This window comes from Dicentrarchus labrax, unplaced genomic scaffold, assembly GCF_905237075.1.
Source record: "Dicentrarchus labrax unplaced genomic scaffold, dlabrax2021, whole genome shotgun sequence".
Taxonomy (NCBI): Eukaryota; Metazoa; Chordata; class Actinopteri; family Moronidae; genus Dicentrarchus; species Dicentrarchus labrax.
The window spans coordinates 10,837,329-10,858,108 of NW_026136707.1; the positions used below are offsets into that span (position 1 = coordinate 10,837,329).

Genomic DNA, 20,780 nt, shown 5'->3' on the forward strand with positions numbered 1-20,780 from the left:
GATAAAGCATTAAATATAGTACACATAATTTCATAAGTAGGTTCAAACGATGTATCTGTTACAGCAGCCTTAGAGTAGTCTTGCAACTTGCAGTTGTCTTAATAAGTCAAGGAAATGTCACTTTTACCCAACAAGAGGGCCCCAACTGGAAGAATCATGTCACTGCTTTCACAATTTCACATTGTTTTTCAAAGGGTCTGCATATCTGTTTAATGGCCATTGTTAATCTGGTGAAGATCAAATCTACTGACTGTTGTGTGGATAATACTGACCTGAACTACACGGCTGTTAGCAATCACCTGCAACAGTTAGTGTCTCAGAGCAGACATACCTCATTACAGCTCAGCATTACGGCTGAGAAATCGCCACGGCCTGACAAAAGATAAGAAGAAGGGAAGAAAACAGCAGAGAGAGATTACTTTGATCTATCTCCAACATTACTCAGGATTTTAACTTTAAGTGGCCGATTTATATGAGGGAAAAGGTAAGCACACAGGTCACCTGAGGAAGTTTTCTAGTTTTCTGGAGGTCTGGAGCCAAAATCAGGTGTATGCCACTGAAGGAGAAGAGCTGAGAAGAGCTGAGAACTAAGGCGGCTGAGAGGGTAACTATAGTGGACTATAGTCTCTAGCTCAGCATCTCTGTTTGAACCAAATCACAAAAGGCTATGTGAACATCAGTGAGAGTTTCCACAAATAAAATAAAAAAAATGTATATGCAAAGAAAAATGTGCAAATATATCAGGCAATGTAAATGTATGCTTGTAGTGTTTAGTTAGTATCTACCTTGCCCAACCATTTGCATAGAACTCTACAACTGAATCCCGGCCTATACAAGAGTGTCCACATCCAGTCTCTTTGGAACAGTGGACAGAATCCAACCCTCAACTGTAACCCAGCACTGTAGCAAGTACAATGAGAACTGTAAAATAATAGACAAGAGCTACTGCTATAACTGTACAAATATAAAAGAGGCCATTTCATTCAACCAGTAACAGACAGATAGACAAAAGTCTACAACAAATGGAAATGGGGAAATAGATCCCTCCTGAAGTGTGAGGTGACATAAGGGTTCATCTTCGCTTGTGTATTGATGTCTCTTTATGACACATGCTCAGTAAAATCATTGAGCTTTCGGGGAAAGAGTCTCTTTCTTGGTCGTCTTTACTGAGGTGTTGGTTGTCTGTTTTGTATCCCTTTGTTTAGGACCTTCTTGTTTAACACACTGCCTGTCTTGAGAAGAAAAAAGAACAAAGATAAAGAGAATGGAAAGTAAAGGTAAAGTACATATTACAAAACTGTCCTGAAACACAGCACATGCACATCAAAAGAGACCTTTCTCTCTTAAACTGTTTCATATATTCACATTTAATATCAATCCAAATCTTAAGTATTCTGTATATGATGAATATCTAAATGGATAGGGATCAGAAACCTACCGTTTGTTTTGTAGCTCTTAGGTTTCTCTTATGGAGTCCTTGGATTGATACTGGATTATCTTGTTGATCAAATATGGTGGAGGTTTTCCTATAGACAGTCTTAACTTGAAGAACCAAACTCTGTCACGACCAAGGAAACTTCACCCAAACGTACCTAGGGAATGATGGAGCCTGTGAAGGGAAACAGAGAGATGGTTTACTTTACTACTTACAGGGTGAGCATAAACATATTTCTATATACTGATGGATAGACCTTTTTACGAAGGACAGGGAAGTTATCCTATTATGAAGAAGCCTCCAATAACTAAAAAGTTCTGAACTACAGGGCCCTTGTTTTGGGTCAGGAAACCAAGTGGTACAGGGTGGGTAATCTTTGATAAATAAGCAATAGTGGATTAAAGACAATAGACTGGAAGAAGTGGGGGGGATTTTCTTGGGCAAAGGTTGAGACTGGGATTGTAGCTCAGATGAAGGACTGGGATAAACCGGAACTCTGGGTTGGTTGGGGGTGAAGAGGTAGTATGTCCTGCTGCGGAGATGGCGATATGCTGTGGATTACAGCTGCGCTCGTGACTCTGGTAATCTTACCAATGATTTTGCTAATCCTCTGAGGACTTACGTAAGCGCCAGTACTGTTATTGAAACTGGTAAGAATATCTATAAACACTCACAGGTAGGATATGTTATGGCATGAGCAGGTTTTGAGATAACACGGGAAAAAGTAGTATATGTCACTGAATGTAACAAATGTCAACCTCTACTAATTATGTAGACTTGTAAATACAGTGTTCACTTTAAGTAAATTGCAAATCAATACTTTTATTACTATTAGAATTAGAGACATTACGTTACATTACGTGTCACACATGGATGAATAAATAAAGAATGTAGTGGATCCTTCTGGCCAGTACAATTAAAATAGTCTTCTGTATAATTATCTCTTGATGTGGTGGACCATCATGCATAAACTGTGTTATAAGTTGCTGGCTGACAGGGATATGATACTGATTACATGAAACTGCTATATAACCTCTTATAAGTCATCTTCCTTAAATCCATCATTTATTCTATCACTGCTGCAGCTTCAGCATTGTGCAAAAACCATAAAGACGAAAAGAATGCAAACCAGTCCAGGATTTAATAGGCTCAACGAAAATGCATGAATATAATACTGCTAAGGCATTTATTACACTGCTTAATGTATTAAAAATGGTTAAAAACTATCAAGGTAGTTTATTAACTAGACAGGAAAGAATAAATGTTGAAACAACATTGGATCTCAGACTGAACTCCAACTGAACCATATGTTTTTTTTAGGTCTTAATTTCCACAAAATGTTAAAAAGACAGATTTTTCCAGCATTGTATGGCTCAATGTTCAGTGTTCATGTGCAAGGAGGCAGTCATGACCTTGAGGCCTCTACTGTAGTTCCTGCCAACACTACCAAATGAACACGTTCTCAGGTTTGCTATCTCTGTGATTGGGTTGAAGTGTCTCCGGATGACTGACGACAGTAGTTAGAGGAGGTGATGAAGGAAGTGTGTGTGTCTGTGTGTTTGTGTATAGGCAATGTGAGGCGGCATGTGTCTTTGTGTTGCCTAACCTTATCGTGTTGAGGTGGCAAATGTCTCAAATGACTTCTTATATAAGAACATTCATGTAAGGTGTCTGGGAAACTGTCCATGTTGTTGCTTCACACTGTCAGAACCAGCAGCATTTGATATGAAGTCTTGCCTTATATGATAAATGCTAAAATGTGATGGTGCCACTGCTGTTTGAGGGTCCTTTAATCAAATATTTAACAGCAAACACTAGCCTCTGATATTAGAGTATACAGTGGTTATTCGTTAAGTCCAGCAAGCTATATACAATGTTTTTGTTTTACATGTGTTTTACAATAAACCATTCTATATCTACCATGATTAGTCAATTCATGAGTTGAACTACGGAAAAATAACTATTTATTATGATTGATTAATCGTTGAATTTATTTATTCTCTAATTCCATCTCCTCAAAAATTGGCTGCTTTGTCTCGACTTACATTTCAGTAAATATTATTACCTGGTGGTTGTGCAAAACAAGATTTCTGATCACCTGGACTTTAGAAACACTCACAGAAGCACACTTTATAGACCTAGCACTTAAGTAATTAATTGAGAAAATGATACCTGCCGCTAACTGATGATACATAATAATACACTCCACCAAGTTTTGATGTTAAACTAACTATATATTATATATATATGTGATATAACTCTGATTATGCCATATTTTAAAAAATGTACAATGGAACATTTTCAGGATTTTCTTTACATTAAAGTAACACCAGAAGCATTTGAAAGTGATACAGCACACATGAATATATAAAAAATGTGGACAATGACTACAAGACCTTTCAATGTCATCTTGAAGGTCATCTCAACTGTTTGAAGAAAAAGAGCAAACTTTATCCAGTACAAGTCTTTAAGATAACTAATGAAAATCCCTATACTTAAAGGACCAGTAAAGGATTTAGTGGCATCTAGCGGTGAAGTTGCAGACTGCAGCCAACTGAACACCACTCACGTTGGTATTTGATGACCTCGGAAGGTGCTGTGAAGTGTGTAGGAGAAACCATGTGGTCTCAAGACTTGCAAAAAACATGAAAGGCCCTATCTTCAGCCAGTGTTTGGTTTGTCCATTCTGAGCTACTGGAGAAATGGCGGTTCAACATGGCAGCCTTCATGGAAGAGTACCTGCTCCCTCAGTAGATAAAAATGGCTCATTTTAAGGTAACAAAAACACAATTTCCTATATTCAGATGATTATACACTAATGAAAACCTATGAATATTATATTCAATTTCTGTCAATTGATGTTACACACTGGACATTTAAAGCCTATAGGGAATCAGCAAAATCAGCTTGGAGATAGATGAGGTTGACGTTTGTGATCTATCAAGAGGCAACACTCTTGTGTATTTTATACCCTCAAAATGATGAGTAATCATAATTAGCTCTACCAATTTTGACTTGATTAACTAAATTGAATTGCATCATCAGTATAAATAAAAATCTTATGCCAAGTAAGTAATTCCTCTTGGATCGATTTTCAGTCTTCTAGCAAAAGATAACGGTTCCTTAGCTTATGCAAATATAGTCCTGACTGGGCAGCATTTATTGGCATAATGATAACCCAACACTGATAACCCAAACACTGCTAATGTGCTCTATCATCCAGGGCTTAAAATAGCCCCTGATGCATGAGCAAACCTGACCACAAGCAGCTGTATGGGAGTGCACAGACAAAGGTGTTGAAGCCAGTCTAATTAAATTACAACTCTCACTGGTTTGAATTAGCAAGAGTAGACCACTTTCACCACCTATCTTTGTCTCTATTTTTTCATTGTGGGTCTCTCACCATGCATGTACTGTCTCTCTATATAGCACCTCCTGTGTCCTCTTTCTATCCAGATTATCTGACCATATTAAGGTGTTATGTGGTCAGATTAGGTTTGCAGGGAATATGATTTCAGTGTCATCGGACAAGGCACTGAATAAACCATGTTCTTAATTTTATCTGTCGTTTTTCTTGCCTCTCGTGTAACATATGATCTGTGACCCATTTCCTGTTTGTATGTTCTAAAAACAACAGTTTGAGTAAAATAACGTTAGATAATGCTGCTCTATGAAGCATTTCATGCACACACGCCTGTTTGGAGTGTGTGCCCATGTAGAACGGACCGATTGCTCGAAGTGCTACTTGCAGAGCTGTCAAAAACCAAGGTCTGGCTGCTTGCACCATTCTCAAGAACCTCTCATCTGATTGATTTTGATTTCACACTTGACACTTCCCCTCTTTGGGTCCTCAGCAAGACACCCGCCAAGTGTGAAGTCGATCACATGAACAGTTCTCAAGGTATGTGAAGGACAGTCATAAACATACTGTACATGCAGACAGAGATTCCTTCCTAGTTAGATGCCAATCCAGGAAAAAAACAATTTTGTTGTTTCTGAGACTTACAGGTTACAAAGTTACAGGTTAGAACATAAAGCTTGTTGTTATAGCGCCACCATCTGGCAAAATAGCACCAAACGTCACATTGCACTTGCTTGAGTCCTCAGCAATACACTGTCCAAGTGTGAAGTGGATCAGATGAACGGTTGTCGAGAAAATCAACATTCATACATACATATACATACATAGATTCCTTCCTTTATTGTTAGATCATTAAATTTGTCTGGATGATTTCATAATGGGGAGTTAAATCAACGCTGCGTACACAGTGTACAACACAACAAAAGTGACCCTCTACACTGCGATGCCACAATGCAAATATAGAGACATCGATACTTGTTATTGATCAGTGGGTGTTATTAACCAGGACACAGACTGGGTCCCTCTCCCAAAGTGTCACAGTGCTCTCTGTTTTGGGTCTATTTTCTATATCTCGTTCATTTCAGGCTGAATTATTCTATTATTCTATCTATACTTTACAGGGTAGATTTGAATAATGTTTAATGTGCACCAATAGGGGCTACTGCAACAGCTGTATAGCTGTGCCTGAAACTATCAAAACAAAAGTGACACTGACATTACAACACACTGCAGTAACCTTTAGCTTTTCTGATCAATACAGTTCTACTGAAGTGTTGATCTGGTGGCGTCATTCATATGTCGCAGCTAATAGCTGCAGCACCAGAGCACCAAACAGTAATGGGTGTTGCGTCACAAAGAGTAAACTAACTGAATATTAGGTGATATTAGACTTGAGTGTATCTCTAAAGGGTTATAATTTACTATCAAGAGTCTCATTCACTGTGACATTTTCCTGATGGTGTTGCTTAACCTTTCAAACATATGCACATTTTAATATAAGTTTGAAGTCAAAAGGACCATAATGGGGTTCTGAATGTTTTAGCTCATTTACAATGAATGGCTGGAGTTTTTAGACAGTTAAGTGATTTTACCAAATTCCAGCCAGCCACTATCAGTTTAATGCAGTATAGTATGGGAATCTAATTACAGGAACAACTTGCTTAAGATAAATAATCCATCAAATTGAATTCAGTTTATTGTCTAAGTGTGTTAATAAGTAGTCCTGCTTATAATTATCAGATAAGAGATAAGATCAAGTTATCCTTTATTGATCCCGTAGGGATATTTGTTAGGGTTGGTTAGTTAGGTAAATACTGTGAGCTCTGAACTGGGCAAACATTTGTAATTCACTGATGAACAACACACACACTCACACTCACCACACACACACACACACACACACACACACACACTCTTATGAAAACATCTGATAATAAGCACAAATGTGGAGTCATCTTGGCGCCGGGCCTTATTCCATCTAATTGAAACTTTTCTGCTGCCGGCCCTCCTTCAGCTGTGTGCAGTGATCGAGGTCATAGTGTGACGACGGCCAAATGTTAATCTGGGAGTTAAGATAGTGCAGGTTGCAATGTGCTGGTTAAAACTCTGAGTCTACACCAACTAAAAATACTCAGAAAATTGACAAGTACACAATCAACACTAATTAGACGTTACTACTTTTTACAGCATTATCCTTAGACCTCAACTATTCTTTTACATACACAGACACACATTCAGTCCACTGAGTAAATAAGTGCACTGTCAAGTAGGAAATCATTTCACCTTTTTAGAAAGCAAATACCAATACCATGACCACAGAGCTTAACTCTACTCTGACCTTGCATAAACAATTACAAGATTCAACTTTCTTGAAGGTAGCATGTGTTTTACTTTATAACTGTTGCATTATATTAAATTTTCTCTTTTTCTAGTCAGTCTGTGAAAACTTTCAGAAAAAAGTCCAACATGTTTGGGATTCTTGCCACCTGACCACTGCACAATTCTACAGCATGTAATGACTGTATCAGCTGCCCAAGAAAAGCACAACTGACTGATGCTATTTGTAGATATTTGCATTTTAAAAGCAGCACAAAAAAGGGATGTAAGTTATGGGGTACGTTATGGTGTTACCACCACACACTGTGCATTGCCCATGATAACAGTAGTATCACAACACAGGTGATCCACACTAGGGTTGCAACAGTATTTTTCATGGTACGATAACCAAAAATTTCACAGTATTACACGATTATTATTCACAAAATACCATGTATTATATTTTTAAGATAACTCTATATAGTAGAATTCAATACAGTAGATAAGCAAATATAAAAGGTATGATATCCGTACATTTTTATACTAGTATATGGTATCTTTATACTGCTGGAACCCTATTCTACACACGTAAAACATGGTCCTCAGCTATCAATTTCTAAAATGTGTGTATGACTAAACTACTTAAGGACACAACCTACAACAGCTGGATTGCAATACTGTACCACAATTGTACATATAATATACCACAATATAGTATTTATCCCACCTTTTTTTAAATGTCTGTTTTAATCTATTTCTAGAATAAAAAATCCAAGAGACTACAAACCAAAATGGGGCATGATGTTTGAAAGATGTGTGTATTGACCAGGCAGGGATAGTCTAGCTGAACTGACTTGTATTATGGGATGTGTAGGATCCAGGACTTCTGGAGCTTGACCCATAATAGGAAATAAAAGAGATATGTTAACCTCTGCGTCATCGTTTTTGCAGTGTTTTTTTAATTTTAGTTTGTTATCTGTTACCTTTATAAAAGTGCAATGCATAAATTGCTGGAGTGCCCTAAAATACATTAGCTATAATGTTTACTTGCTAAGTGCATTGGATGTAGCTATGCATTGGACTAATAACTTGAATTATGCTCTATAATATCTTTACCTTAAATTATAAATACTAATAAAAAAAATAGCCTAAAGAGAATCAGCTGCTGTCATCTTATAATCCTGTACTTTGGTCCAACCTTTTTACCCAATGTGCCTCACTAAAAAACCTCCAGCTTACCTGCTCTTGCCCCCTAATTTCAACTTGCTTCATCCACCAGTGTTGACATGGCTGCAATAAATGTTTAAAACCTATGTATCTACTTGTTTGTAATAACGATTGTACGTTTTGCAAAGACAAGAGCACCCTTTCAATATAAATGTAAATGTAGACCTACACTATGTGTACTGCACAGGTGTTTCAGAGCAGTTTGTCTCTCAGTTTTTCTCAGTTATTCACATTACATCATTTTAAAGCCTATTTCAAAATACAGCTGTGTTTTCTATCAGTTCACAACTCACCAAAACAGAAAGGATTAAAGTCTAAATCATCAGGCACAACAAGCTCACTGGCTTCATATCTATTCAGTACTCTGTCATTGCTTTATTGCTCTCTGTCCCCCCCCTCCAGTCAGGACACATTGAGGTAAAACGTGCCTGAAGTTAATGTCAATTTAAGAAGTCCAAATATACAGTAAAATAGCTTTAAAACATTTGGAGGAAGAAACAGTTTGAGCATCCTTTTGGTTAAGAAGCATTAATTAAAACATCCCTGAGATCCCTGATTAAAACTCTGTTTATGTAATGAATCACATCTTATTCTCAAGTCCCATTTGGAGCCAATAACACCTTTACAAACCAAAATTCATAAGTTGACAGTTCAACATTGTCACTGATGTGACAAACACCTAATGTTTAAAGCTGCACAAGCTTTGTCGGACGCCTATTATGACTTAAAATATGTCCACCTGCTTTTAAATACCACTTCAAGACCGCAGGTTGCTTAAAGACAACACCTCTGACAGATGTCAGCGACAAAATAACAAATAAGAAATCACTCTAAAGACAAAAACTAAACTACTTGCGCAGCGAAATTCAGCCAGCACTTACCCGCAGTTTGCATTTTCCTCCCGTTAATTCGGTGCTTTGTAACGAGGTCAGTTTACTTTAACTTCCTACTTTAACCGGATTTAACGGCTGATTAATACAAATTAAAATAAAAACACCGATTAGGAACCGAGCGCGAGCTGTGCCGTGCTGGCGGTCCTGTCAACTGTCCGCGAGCCCTCAGGTGGTGGATGAGCGCGCTCCCGTCGCTATCAAACTACCACCACGCGCCTGTCCGGACTGCCAGAGTGACCTTGTCACACCACAGTGTGATTAATCAATATTAAATTACACTTTATATGTGTAATATATGTGGATTACTCATTTGGTTTATTTTAAAAAACATATTTTCATCAAATACTTCTCACATATGTATCAAAATTATTATCCGACTTTCTAATGAACAACTGAGTATTTTTTATGTAAATGTATAAGAGTTATTTTATAGGCTACTGTTTATAGTAAAAATGCACCATAGCTTACTTTCCCTTTATATAGGCATATTTCTGGGATAATAAAGAAAACTCTCTGTGTTGTTTTACTGGCAGCAGACAGTACTGACTGACTGAATTGTGTAAGATTATTTATATTATAAATACTGATGTTAATATTTATTTTAGTGAATTTTATACAAGCCTCTCTGTCTGCGTGTGTGTTTTGTCTGAGACCTTGTGAACCTTACACAACATGGTTTGGCTATAGTATTTTTTTAAATTATAGTCATGCCAATAGAAGGAGAGAGAGAGAGAGAGAGAGAGAGAGAGAGAGAGAGAGAGAGAGAGAGAGAGAGAGAGAGAGAAAGTGACCAGTGACTATGCAGATTACTGAGTTACCTTGTGTGTGGGGGGGGGGACAGACAGAAAGACAGAGAAAGAGAGAGAAAGAGAGAGAGAGAGAGAGAGAGAGAGAGAGAGAGAGAGAGAGAGAGAGAAAGTTTACTAATACTTAATCTGATTTAATCTCAGGTGCCCAAGAAGTGACCTATGATGTCATGAGCTCTGTCATTCTATGGAAATAAAGGATCAGACTGAAGATGACCCAGGGCAAACAGCAGAAAAAAGAGAGACTAATGCAGCAGACACAACAATCAGCTACATCAAACAACATAAACATAAATACCCTGTGTATTCATGAAATTAACTATTTAGTGAATATAATCTTAATCTGCTGAGATGCAAAATTTGATGAAATGACATTAAAAGCAGTGGATGTTACATAGATTATGTTTGCAACCGGGCATCTTCTGTTATTTTAAATTGCATATTGTGTTTGTATTAAAACCCTAATTGTAATTGACCCATGGAAAACTATCCGGGAGGAGGGGACGAGGCAGAGAGAGAGAGAGAGAGAGAGAGAGAGAGAGAGAGAGAGAGAAACTGGCAGGGGAGGGGATGGTGATGTCAGACTTTGTGAATGAGTGAGTGATCAGAAAGACACGAGGTTCAGGAAAACTAGAGACATTTAAGAGGATAAAATGAATTAATCACTCTATGGTTCCTTCTGTTGAAGCCATATTTGAGACTGTAGACAGTGTTAGAAATGTTATCCTGGTTTGTTTTTGTGTACCAGGCTGGTTGTTAGGATAAGAGAGAGAGAGAGTTCAAACATGGCAGAAAAATATTTGAAAATCAATTCAGAGGCGTTTTTCTGGGACTTTATGATGAGAAGAGGGTCAAAGACAAGACTTTGTTTTTAAAAGAAAACATGGTTATTGAAGTTGTCCTAAGGAGCTGACCATCAACTGCAACATCCCTGGTTTGATTGCAGCCGGGGACGTTTGTTGCATGTTATTCCCCATCTCAAAGTCAAATAAGCTGCATAGTATAATAAGTTTACATTATTACCATCTCTATCTCTTGGCTCACTTTATCTCTCTCCAATAAATTCTCCAACAAAAGGCATACAATTGTGTAAACAAAACTGTGGTAAACTGTGACTGGACTTCCTGGTGTCATGTAAATAACATTTAACTTCGATTGTGGTAAACTGTTGCAGGCACGGCAGCCTAAAATAAACAAAGAGAAATATGTACATCTGGGACTAAACTTTCCTTTCTACTTGTTTGACTAGAAATGAAGCATAAAAGCAGAGAACTGCTCAACGGTGAGTCAATATTTCCACTATTTAGCTTCAATCATGGGTTGAGTGGTATTTACAATGAATCATTTAATGTACAACGGTGATTTGGAAACTTGATATATCTGCAGCGGGGTGGCAGAGTGAGGAGGGGGATCGGCCTGTGTGTGTCCTCACTGAGGCGCCCGTATAATTAGTCCATTATTATTATTGGACGAGTACATCTGTGGGGATGCAATACTGACTCTGAGCCACCAGTGGGCAGGTTGAAGCAATTTTTTGCATCCATGAGTGAGCCTGCAGTCAAAGATCAGTGCCAGTTTAGGACTTGAAAGTTTTCACTCTGGTAAACTGGTGATAAGTGATTATCAGACTGGATGGCTGCAGATTGACCAGAGGCTACACACCTGGTTTCTGAGGGCCTAATTACAAGTCAAGATTTAAAATAAGCAGCTGTGCAGACACTAAAAGAGAATTTCACACCTTAGGGTGTTTTACGACTTGAAAGATGCTAAAACAGAGACAACAAGAGAGAAACAATACCTGCGTACACATTTGGATTTGTAGAATTTTCCTTTCAAGTTAAAGGTTATTTGTGAACCCTGTACAGAAGTATCAGTGAGAGTTTTCTATGATGTAAAAGTGTCATTTAAGTAATTTTATAGTCTAGGTCATTACTTAGTTTTACCTATTCATAGTAAATCATGGGAAAGACATTACAAAACTATCCTGCGTGGTAAGCAAGAGTCTATTTCCCTGCTGGCTGGTTAGATGCTTTCTGCTGTGATAAGGTTCCATGTGGGCCTGTGAACGCCTGATCCGATTTCTGCAGATGGAGCAGCAGACTCTGGCTGCGTCGTGTAACGGGTTCCAGATTTTGTCATGGTCACACAAGGTCCAAATCTAATGCTCCGTGATTTCAGGGGTAAGCGCATATTGGTTCAATGTGTGGTGTCTGCCCTCTGCAGACTAACTTCAGGGGCCAACAGAAGACAGAGCCCCTGCACTCAGACAAGGAGGGTGAACTGTACTGCTGAATCACTTTAAAGACAAAGGATCCCCAAAAAACCATCAGTTTTCAGATCAGTTGGTATTTTCTAGGGTTGTAAGGGATGATTATCTTTATTATCAGTTACTCTACTGATTATTTTCTCGATTAACTGATTATTATCTCAACTAATGATTGATTTGAAGAATGTTCCCAGATCCTGTATCGATGTCTTAAAATGTCCCGTTTTGTCCAACCAACGGTCCAAAACTCAAAGATATTAAGTCATATTAGAAAAGCAGGAAACATTTATCAATGAGAAGCTAGAAGCAATGACTTTTTGCCAATTAATTAAACAAGAAATATATTAATTATTAAAAAACACACATTATTTTTCTCTCCATCGACTAATCACTTTAGCTCTACTATTTTCTATCATTTAAATAATCTCATTTTACTTAAATCTTATTCAAAAGGCAAATGGAGGCTTGTCAATTATGTGTTAAATATACTTTCTACAAAGCAATGTATAAAATCTAAATCTCAGTGTGTACTCACAGTACAAACACTTGGCTTGGTATTGAGGGAACAGGAGAAATTTGATGTGTAACTGTAAAGACACACAGGCAGAAGGGGGGGATCAATAACTCATCACAAGTTGTGAATCAGCCTGGTCCAACAACCGTTTGTCACACAGAAGAAAATGTCCGCCCATTTAATCAAGACTACGAGACTGAAGACGTCCAACCGGCAGGCAATTTGTCAATTTGCTCAGAAATGGGTAAGCTAATTAATGAAATGAATGAAGAGAGCAAGGGCAGCCAGGAAAAGGTTAGGGAGCTGATAATGTTTACGTGTTGGGGCGTTTGTCATACTGTGACTACCCACTGATTGGACGTGTTACAGCCCCTTCTTCAGGGTGTGCTGCGTAAATAGATGAAGATATACAGAATAATAAAGACTGTTTTTTCAAGGGAGTGTGAGTGTAATCTTAAGCTCCATTTTGTTTTTACATGCTCAACCTCCTGTGAACTCTCAGTAGCACAAAGACACCTCAGGGCCCGTTTGGCCCCATGATATCTGAAGACTGCAGAAACCCCCAGAATATAAAATGTGGCAGGGAAACATTTCTATGTGACAAGCACACAATTAGCATAATGAAATACGTCAGTATACAAGCATAGACTCCAGTGTAATCCACTCACTGTCATAGTTCTGTAACAGGTGTCCACTGTGATACTGCAGCAGTTTTCTTTTTATATTAATAAAACAATTATCATATAGAATAACATATGCTGTATACTGAATCGGTTAATTAATTAGTTGACAATTTTAATAACTGATTGAGCATTTAAGTCATTATGGCTCACAAAATGCTTCAGTTCTTTGTGTTTTGTCAAAGTAAACTGAATATTTTGGGGGGTTTTGGACTGTTGGTTGAACCAAACTAGCTATTTAAAAGATGTCACCTTTGGCTTTAGGAAATTGTGAATGCACTTTTTAGTATTATTATCTTACATTCTGTAAACTAAATGATTAATAGAGAAAATTATTACATTCATTGATATAATGAAAAATAATGGCTGTACACCCTTTATACAGTGAATATGACCAAAATAATAACTACTGGCTACTTCATTGGCCTGAGGATAGCAAACAAATATTAATAACAGTTATTCCTTTCCAAAAAAATCTAAACAGATAAGATATAGTCAGTCACTTTATATAATAGTATGTTATTGACAGACAAAATGAACTGTACTGCACTTGAACACAGACTTCATTCACCATCATAGGTGACTGTTGCCAGAAAATCATTATTTTACAACCTTAAATGCAAACAAAACAACATATAAATGCATATAGATTTTGTCTATCCACTTAAATTGGCTAGTAATCTTGAATTGTTTTTTTTGTCATTATGGCCCGGCCCTTTATACACAGCTACAATCACCTACCCGGTCTTTATTTCAACAGCTTAATTTATAATAAGAGAACAGGAAAGCTAATGAGCATCTGTTTCAGTGCTTTCATCTTCAGACCTTCTACATTTGCATATTAAAGACTGATACAGATTAACAGGGGAAACACGTGCACTGCAGGTCATAGTGCAAGAACAAAGCCCATAGCTCAGGTAAATGTAATTAGAAATGATATAATGTGTCTGCACAGACTGAGATTGATGTGTTCTGACAAAGACAAATAAACAGCACAGTACTCAGACACTTTCACTCTCTTCCCCCCCACCACTCTCTTTTTTCCACGTTTGGATGTTAAAGTTAAGCAATATTCGTCTCCAAATGTCTGGTTTCACAGTTCATAATCTCTCCTGCACCTTTTTCCAAAATCTATGCAAATTTAAAACCCAGAGAACACCTGATATCACTTCATTAAAACTTTTTTTTGCCACCTTGGCACTCATGCCTCCTTCTCCATTTCCATCTATTAAGTTGTTCTACCTGTCCGTCTCCTTGGGTGAGGGAGCCTTCTCATGCCTCCATGCATCCACCCCCTCCCCTATTTTGGCATGCCTGTGCCAGGTATTTGTTCAAATTCCTCACACCCCGTGGGGATAGGTATGTCCCCCCCCTTTCCACCCGTCCCTCTCTCGTCTTTACTGCCTGTCTCTGTCTATCTTATGTACGCCAGCACATGTATGAAGCAGCCAACGTGGACTCCCCACCACCAACACGAGGCGTACAGCCTACACATTTTACTGGCTAGTCACAACTAAATCATTTCCAAGTTGTTCAGCCTCTTGAAGCTGGCAAACCACAGCTGTGGGTTATACAACGGTCGGGCCAAAAACAACTCGGTGGATAACAGGCAACTGTAAGTTGCTTTTGATAACTGCTGAAAGACCCGTTTATTCTGTGATGTTGTCAGAGCTTAAAGGTCTGGCCACTTATTAGATCTAGCAGTTAAACTTTGCTGTGACATGGACAAATGTTGATACAGGCAACTATACTGGATAATTAATTTCCTCTATAATTTAAACACCAAATCATCATATAAAGCCCTTGTGGGGGTGTGAGGCGCCTTGTGTTTGAACATGAGCTGATGTGGTATTGACATTGGGTCAGAGTTGAAGTGCATTAGTTATTGCAGTGCGTCATGAAATGACAGCAAATACCAATGATACGCTGGCTCATACATTCGTTTCTCTGCTCTTCCCACAGAGTCTAAAGTCTACAGTCAAATTTGATCTTACTAGAATAATCATCTGTGCAGTTTTGTATTAATGCTTACATATTTCAAGCCGAAAGTGAGATATTCACAAACAGAGTTTCAAAGACAATTTGGCTTTTGATTGACTTGTTTCTGTTTCAGGGGATCAACCCCATGACCTTTTGGTTGCAAGACAGGTTTCTTTAACAGCTAATCCAATAGCTATATACTGTCCATATAACTTACTCTCCATGTTTATTAAGGGGACCACAGATCACTTGTCATGCTTCTACTCATGGGACCATCCAGGTCTCAACCTTTGTAATTCCTCCATATCCATCTATGTACAATTATTGAGGATCATGTTAATGCATAGCTCAATATTTATTTTCATTGCAACTGGGTGTGCATATGTGGACCATACTTTTGTTTTTAGTGCTATTGGCGTTGTAGCAACAAGGTTTTATGTATTGCTGAAAGACTAAAATAGAGGTCAGTCATAAAAATAGGAAAACCATAAAGACTTTCCATTTAGTTATGTATTTTATAGTTTATCTTCTTCACTCTATTATTTTGTTTTATATACATACCAAGATAAAGTATGCTTCAAAGTGCATTAAAAGTGTTATTACTGAATAAACCCAGGTTTTTATAAATCCATCACAATAAATTGGTAGCTTTCAAAACTAAGCCATATCTGTGACTTATATAGCACCTGATTAATTGCCCAAATGTGATGTTCCAATACCATTTATGGTCCGATTCTTGACTTTCATGGAAAGTCTTTGCAGTGAGTTCACTGTGAGATTTATGCCTGGCTTAAAGGTATTGAAACCATTAGAGAGTCATCAAACCATAATTAAACTTACTGTAAATCCCCCAAAATGTGGCTATAAATATAAGAATTAAAAACACACTCTAATATTAGCTTTATCCACATTTTAAATTCTCATACCGTTACTCAGCACTGCTGTGGCCTGGCTTACTCAGAATGCTTTTTCAGTCATAATTTAAAGCAACTGAACTGTAATTACTGTAATGATCGATAGTGAGTGTTTTGAAGTGAGAAACATTTTCATGACAGCACCAAATAGATTTCAACCACAAATCCAGGTTGATATGTCAAAAATAGACTCTTAAGATGTGTTTCCTGTTATTTATATCTATTGTAGAGTGAAACATATGATTAAGAAGGTCATTGTTATATATTCTGTTCTGGGACCCCAGTTCAGGCCAACACAACTTAATATTAATATTCAGTATATGCAGGCTAAGCCCCCTCACTCAGAAACCCACCCCACCCCCTTTCCACTCACACACACTCCTCTCCCGTTGACTCAGACAAATCAAAGACTGAGCTGAGGAGACGAGCTGCACTGAGCAGCAAAGTTTGGAGGCAGATTGTCACCACGAATACTCCGACCTCCACCTCCTGATCTGGTGCCTGAAGAATTCAAGGGGATATTTCAAAATGGGAACTGAGTATTTTCGCCAAACAAATCCAAGGAATATTATTTTTACAGCATCTGTGATTAAACTGGTTTAAGGTAAGTTGAAAAAAAAATCAATCTGCCAAATTATTGGCTGGTTAATATCTGTGCGTAGATCTATGTAAATATTGTTTATTATAGGCCTATTGCTAATTTTTCTTTAGCACTGATTAAGGCCCAAACATAGCCCCTTATGCAGGCGATTTATAGGCTATCTCAATAGAAATCCCACATTTTACTGCATGAAATCACTGATCCCTCTAAAGTCCGTGGATGCTACAGCTAAATATTGTAAGTAATATTGCCTAATATAGTTTTTTTTTATTTATTGCTTAAAAGTGCGGACTTAGGCCAGTTAGGCCTATACAGGCTAGCTTTTGGCTTGTAGGTTTATTTATGAAATTAAAACGCATACACACATCTGGATCAAATACTGCAGTTTAAAGGAAATTTGGTCGAATTCATCTCAATAATGGAAATATGCTGCAAAGATTTTCCTGGTAGGAAAGGTCCTGTCATGAATATAACACAGCTGTTATTTAAAGGGAGCCGGTAACGTATGGAGGCGCGCAGCACCGCGGGGGTTTGGCTGCTCCTCCACAGTTCAACAGTAGCTCTTAACCCCGGTGCAGCCTGGGTCACCATGTGTCATACAGGCCGTTTCTGTCAGGCACCCCGCGTCTGCTTTGATGTCGCTGCAGATTACATTTCGTTAAAATCATCGGTCTTGGAGGAAAAGTGTTAGGCTCACAAAGATAACACAATATATTACCACCCTCCTCTTCTGGGGCAGGAAACGGTCACTGACTAGCGAACTGGATAAAAATGTTCTTTAAAATAAAATATTTTCAATAAAATCAAAACATAGCCCAAGTTGTTGGCCGCCTCATCATCGCGCAATCCACTGGCTCGCATATTGTCCCGGGCTACATCCAAACCACCGGTGCGCAAAAACGCACAAACCTAGAAATCTAAACTAACATTTAGGATTTGTTTGCACGAAACAACTTCTGAGTCATGTTACTTTTTTGTGTCTCACTTAGCCTAATTGTTTTCCAACTGCTGACCTTAAGAAGGAGCAGGCGTTTGGAGGTTTCAGTCTAGATTTACAGTCTTCAGTTGGAACCCTCCTACTCTGAAAATCCAATTATTTTTACTAAAACCATGACAGGCTCATCTGGCTCCCAGTGAAACTCTAAAACTGTGAAGGTTGAGCCAACCAGAGCAGTTTCTGCTAAAACATAAACCATCATGGTTTTGCTGACACTTTCATTTCTACTACATGTTTATATGACTTTATTTACTTTAACTGGTGTCAAGATTCATATGTGCATAAATCACTTTGAAGCGCACACAACGAGATCCAAATCTGTTTTAGCTTTGTTGTCATTATCTGTGTTTCAAACAAATAAAATCTTCTGAAACGAGAGAATATAATGAAAAGGAAAGTATTGATGTGAACTAACATATTAAAAAATGTGCTTTTTCTCCACCTGTTTCTCCCTTTTGACCCAACCCATCCCACCTCCTTCCTCTCTGTCTCCGCATATTTTACTTTACATCTCAAACAGACCATTTAATATTCACTGACATTCCTTTTAACTTTTTTTTTTTTTACTTTATATAATTTGACATTATGGACCTCTCAGGCTCTTTGCCTCCACCTTCCCCATACACCTTCCCTATTATTCCCAATTTCTCTATGCCCTCTACCTCTCCCTCCATCTCTCCATCACCAAGCCTGGCGTCCACTGCACTCTTCTGCTCCCTTCTCTCCCTCCTCTCCTTGCTGGGAATCACAGGAAACCTGTACACTCTGGGCCTCCTACTGAGGCGTAGGAGAAGTAGGAGAAGACGTGGAACAGGACCAACCTGCTGCCTAATGAGAATACCTGTACCATCCTGCCTTGCCAACTCCTCCTCCCCTTCCTCCTCCCCCATCTCTTCTTCCGCCTCCTCCTCCTCCTCTCTTCACCTCCAGGTGCTGAGCCTTGCTCTTGCTGATCTGCTCTACCTTTTCACCGCTCCCTTCATTGTGTACGACAGCCTGGCGTCTGGCTGGGCCTTCGGTGAGCTGGGCTGCCGTCTCCTCCTGAGCCTCGACCTCCTCACAATGCACGCCTCCATCTTTACTCTCACTGCCATGAGCCTGGACCGCTACCGTGCTGTGGCCCATCCCCTCCACATTTCCTCCACCAACTCCTCCGGCCCGCTGCGTGTAGGCCTGGCCTGGGGGCTGGCTGTGGCTCTTAGTCTGCCCATGATGATCACCCTGCACCTGGAGGATGGGGAGAACCAGGAGGGGCAGCTGTGTGTGCCGGCATGGGACGAGCAGAGCTCCAAGGCCTATCTGAGTGTGCTTTTCTGCACCAGCATTCTTGGTCCTGGGCTGGCCATTGGAGCACTTTATGCTACGCTAGGCCGGCTTTACTGGGTGTCTCAGACTAGGCCAGCCTGGGCCAGTGGGGGCAGCACTGCTTGTCCTCCCCGTGCCCCCAAACCCAAAGTCCTGCTCCTCATCCTCGGTATTGTGCTCGCTTTCTGGGCCTGCTTCCTCCCTTTCTGGATCTGGCAGCTGCTGCCTCTCTATCAGCCAGACATGCTGCGGACAGTACCAGTAGGGACACAGGTGACAGTGAATCGTATCCTCACAGGGCTGACCTATGGAAACTCCTGTGTAAATCCATTCTTCTACACACTATTGACTGGAAAACGAAGACGCAACCGGCAGACGCTGACATCAGCAAATCAGCTCTGCCGTAAGAGCAGTCCGATGCAGTAGTGTGTGTGTCTCTCTTAACAGTAGAGACAATAATGTGAGTGTGTACACATATGTGTAAAAAGGTACTGTATATGAATGCTTGAGTTTCATATTGGACACCAAAGACCTTTGATTTATCCTTAGACTGCAAACTAAGGAAACAGAACAATACTAAGCAAATGATAGCACTTTGTATAGATGCTTTGACAATCAAAAAGACCATTTCTTTAAGATGTGTCACCTAATTAAGGCTTTATCTGCAAACCTTTTCCCAACTTTGGTCATATCAAAGAATCTGCCTTTAATTGATGTAGTAACCACGTTTACATATTGATAATTTGGTTTTAAATGTTTTAATGATTATATATCTGTGGTAGAGATAATATGGTATTTCTAATGCAAGTGGTTACTATGGTAAATAATTGTGCAAAGTTATTTACCCAAATCAACAGATTTCTTAACAGAAAGGAATGTTTTATTTAGTCAACATATTTTTTGTCCCGTACTGTATTATTGTACAGTAACATTAGGAAAGCAGAGTTATGCTGTATGTTCACACGTACAAGCATTTCCAGTAAAACCCTAATGCACTTCTGCTTGTTTTCAGAGAACTATCAAAGAAAATGTTTGTTTTTGAACAACTGGTCGGATCCTCGTAGGGACATTTTTCTGAGACATTGTTTGTTGACTTAATGAATTATGTTTGAGTGGGTCAACAGTCTTTTGTTTGCTTCCTCTGAACCCTGACATATCTAAAACAACTGACTTTTTATAATCACGACCTGCATGTTGGGTTTGAAAATGTACTTTTTGAATCATGCAATGCTTTGCATGGCCTCAATTTGTGTTGATTGTAACTGATGTTTATAATGATGCATAATATATAGCCTTGAATAAAGAATATGCTTTCTGTAGTCCACTGTGTGATTGGATCTTTAACTGGGGAAGAAGATGAGAAAGTGACCTGTATTGTCTTGCAAAAATAACACAAGATAACTAAAGATCACACCTAACGGTGTTCATGACAATACTATGTGAAAAAGGAGAGAACATTTGAGAAACCACAATGAAATGAAACAG

The 20,780-nt window shown here is 38.7% G+C and overlaps 2 protein-coding genes across 9 annotated transcripts in view; one reads left to right on the forward strand and one right to left on the reverse strand.

The window, feature by feature from the left end:
- Nucleotides 1-20,614, forward strand: part of uts2r3 (urotensin-2 receptor 3) — a 28,415-nt gene extending 7,801 nt beyond the window's left edge. The window contains exons 2-3 of one of the 2 annotated variants that reach the window (XM_051405702.1): nt 1,206-1,277; nt 18,511-20,614. In XM_051405702.1, coding sequence (XP_051261662.1) covers nt 18,576-19,721 — 1,146 coding nt within the window. In that variant the 5' untranslated portion in view covers nt 1,206-1,277; nt 18,511-18,575 and the 3' untranslated portion in view covers nt 19,722-20,614. Of the gene's footprint in view, nt 1-1,205; nt 1,278-16,818; nt 16,997-18,510 lie in introns of those variants that run through there. The other variant, XM_051405701.1, reaches the window with a different exon arrangement.
- Nucleotides 1-20,780, reverse strand: part of kcnj14 (potassium inwardly rectifying channel subfamily J member 14) — a 33,956-nt gene that overhangs the window by 6,845 nt on the left and 6,331 nt on the right. Inside the window, exons 1-4 of one of the 7 annotated variants that reach the window (XM_051405696.1) lie at nt 9,221-9,384; nt 1,439-1,609; nt 786-1,232; nt 273-641 (exon numbers count right to left, since the gene is read on the reverse strand). The gene's annotated coding sequence lies outside the window, so the exon portion shown is untranslated. Of the gene's footprint in view, nt 1-272; nt 1,233-1,438; nt 1,610-9,220; nt 9,385-20,780 lie in introns of those variants that run through there. The other 6 variants (XM_051405698.1, XM_051405699.1, XM_051405695.1 and 3 more) reach the window with 6 other exon arrangements.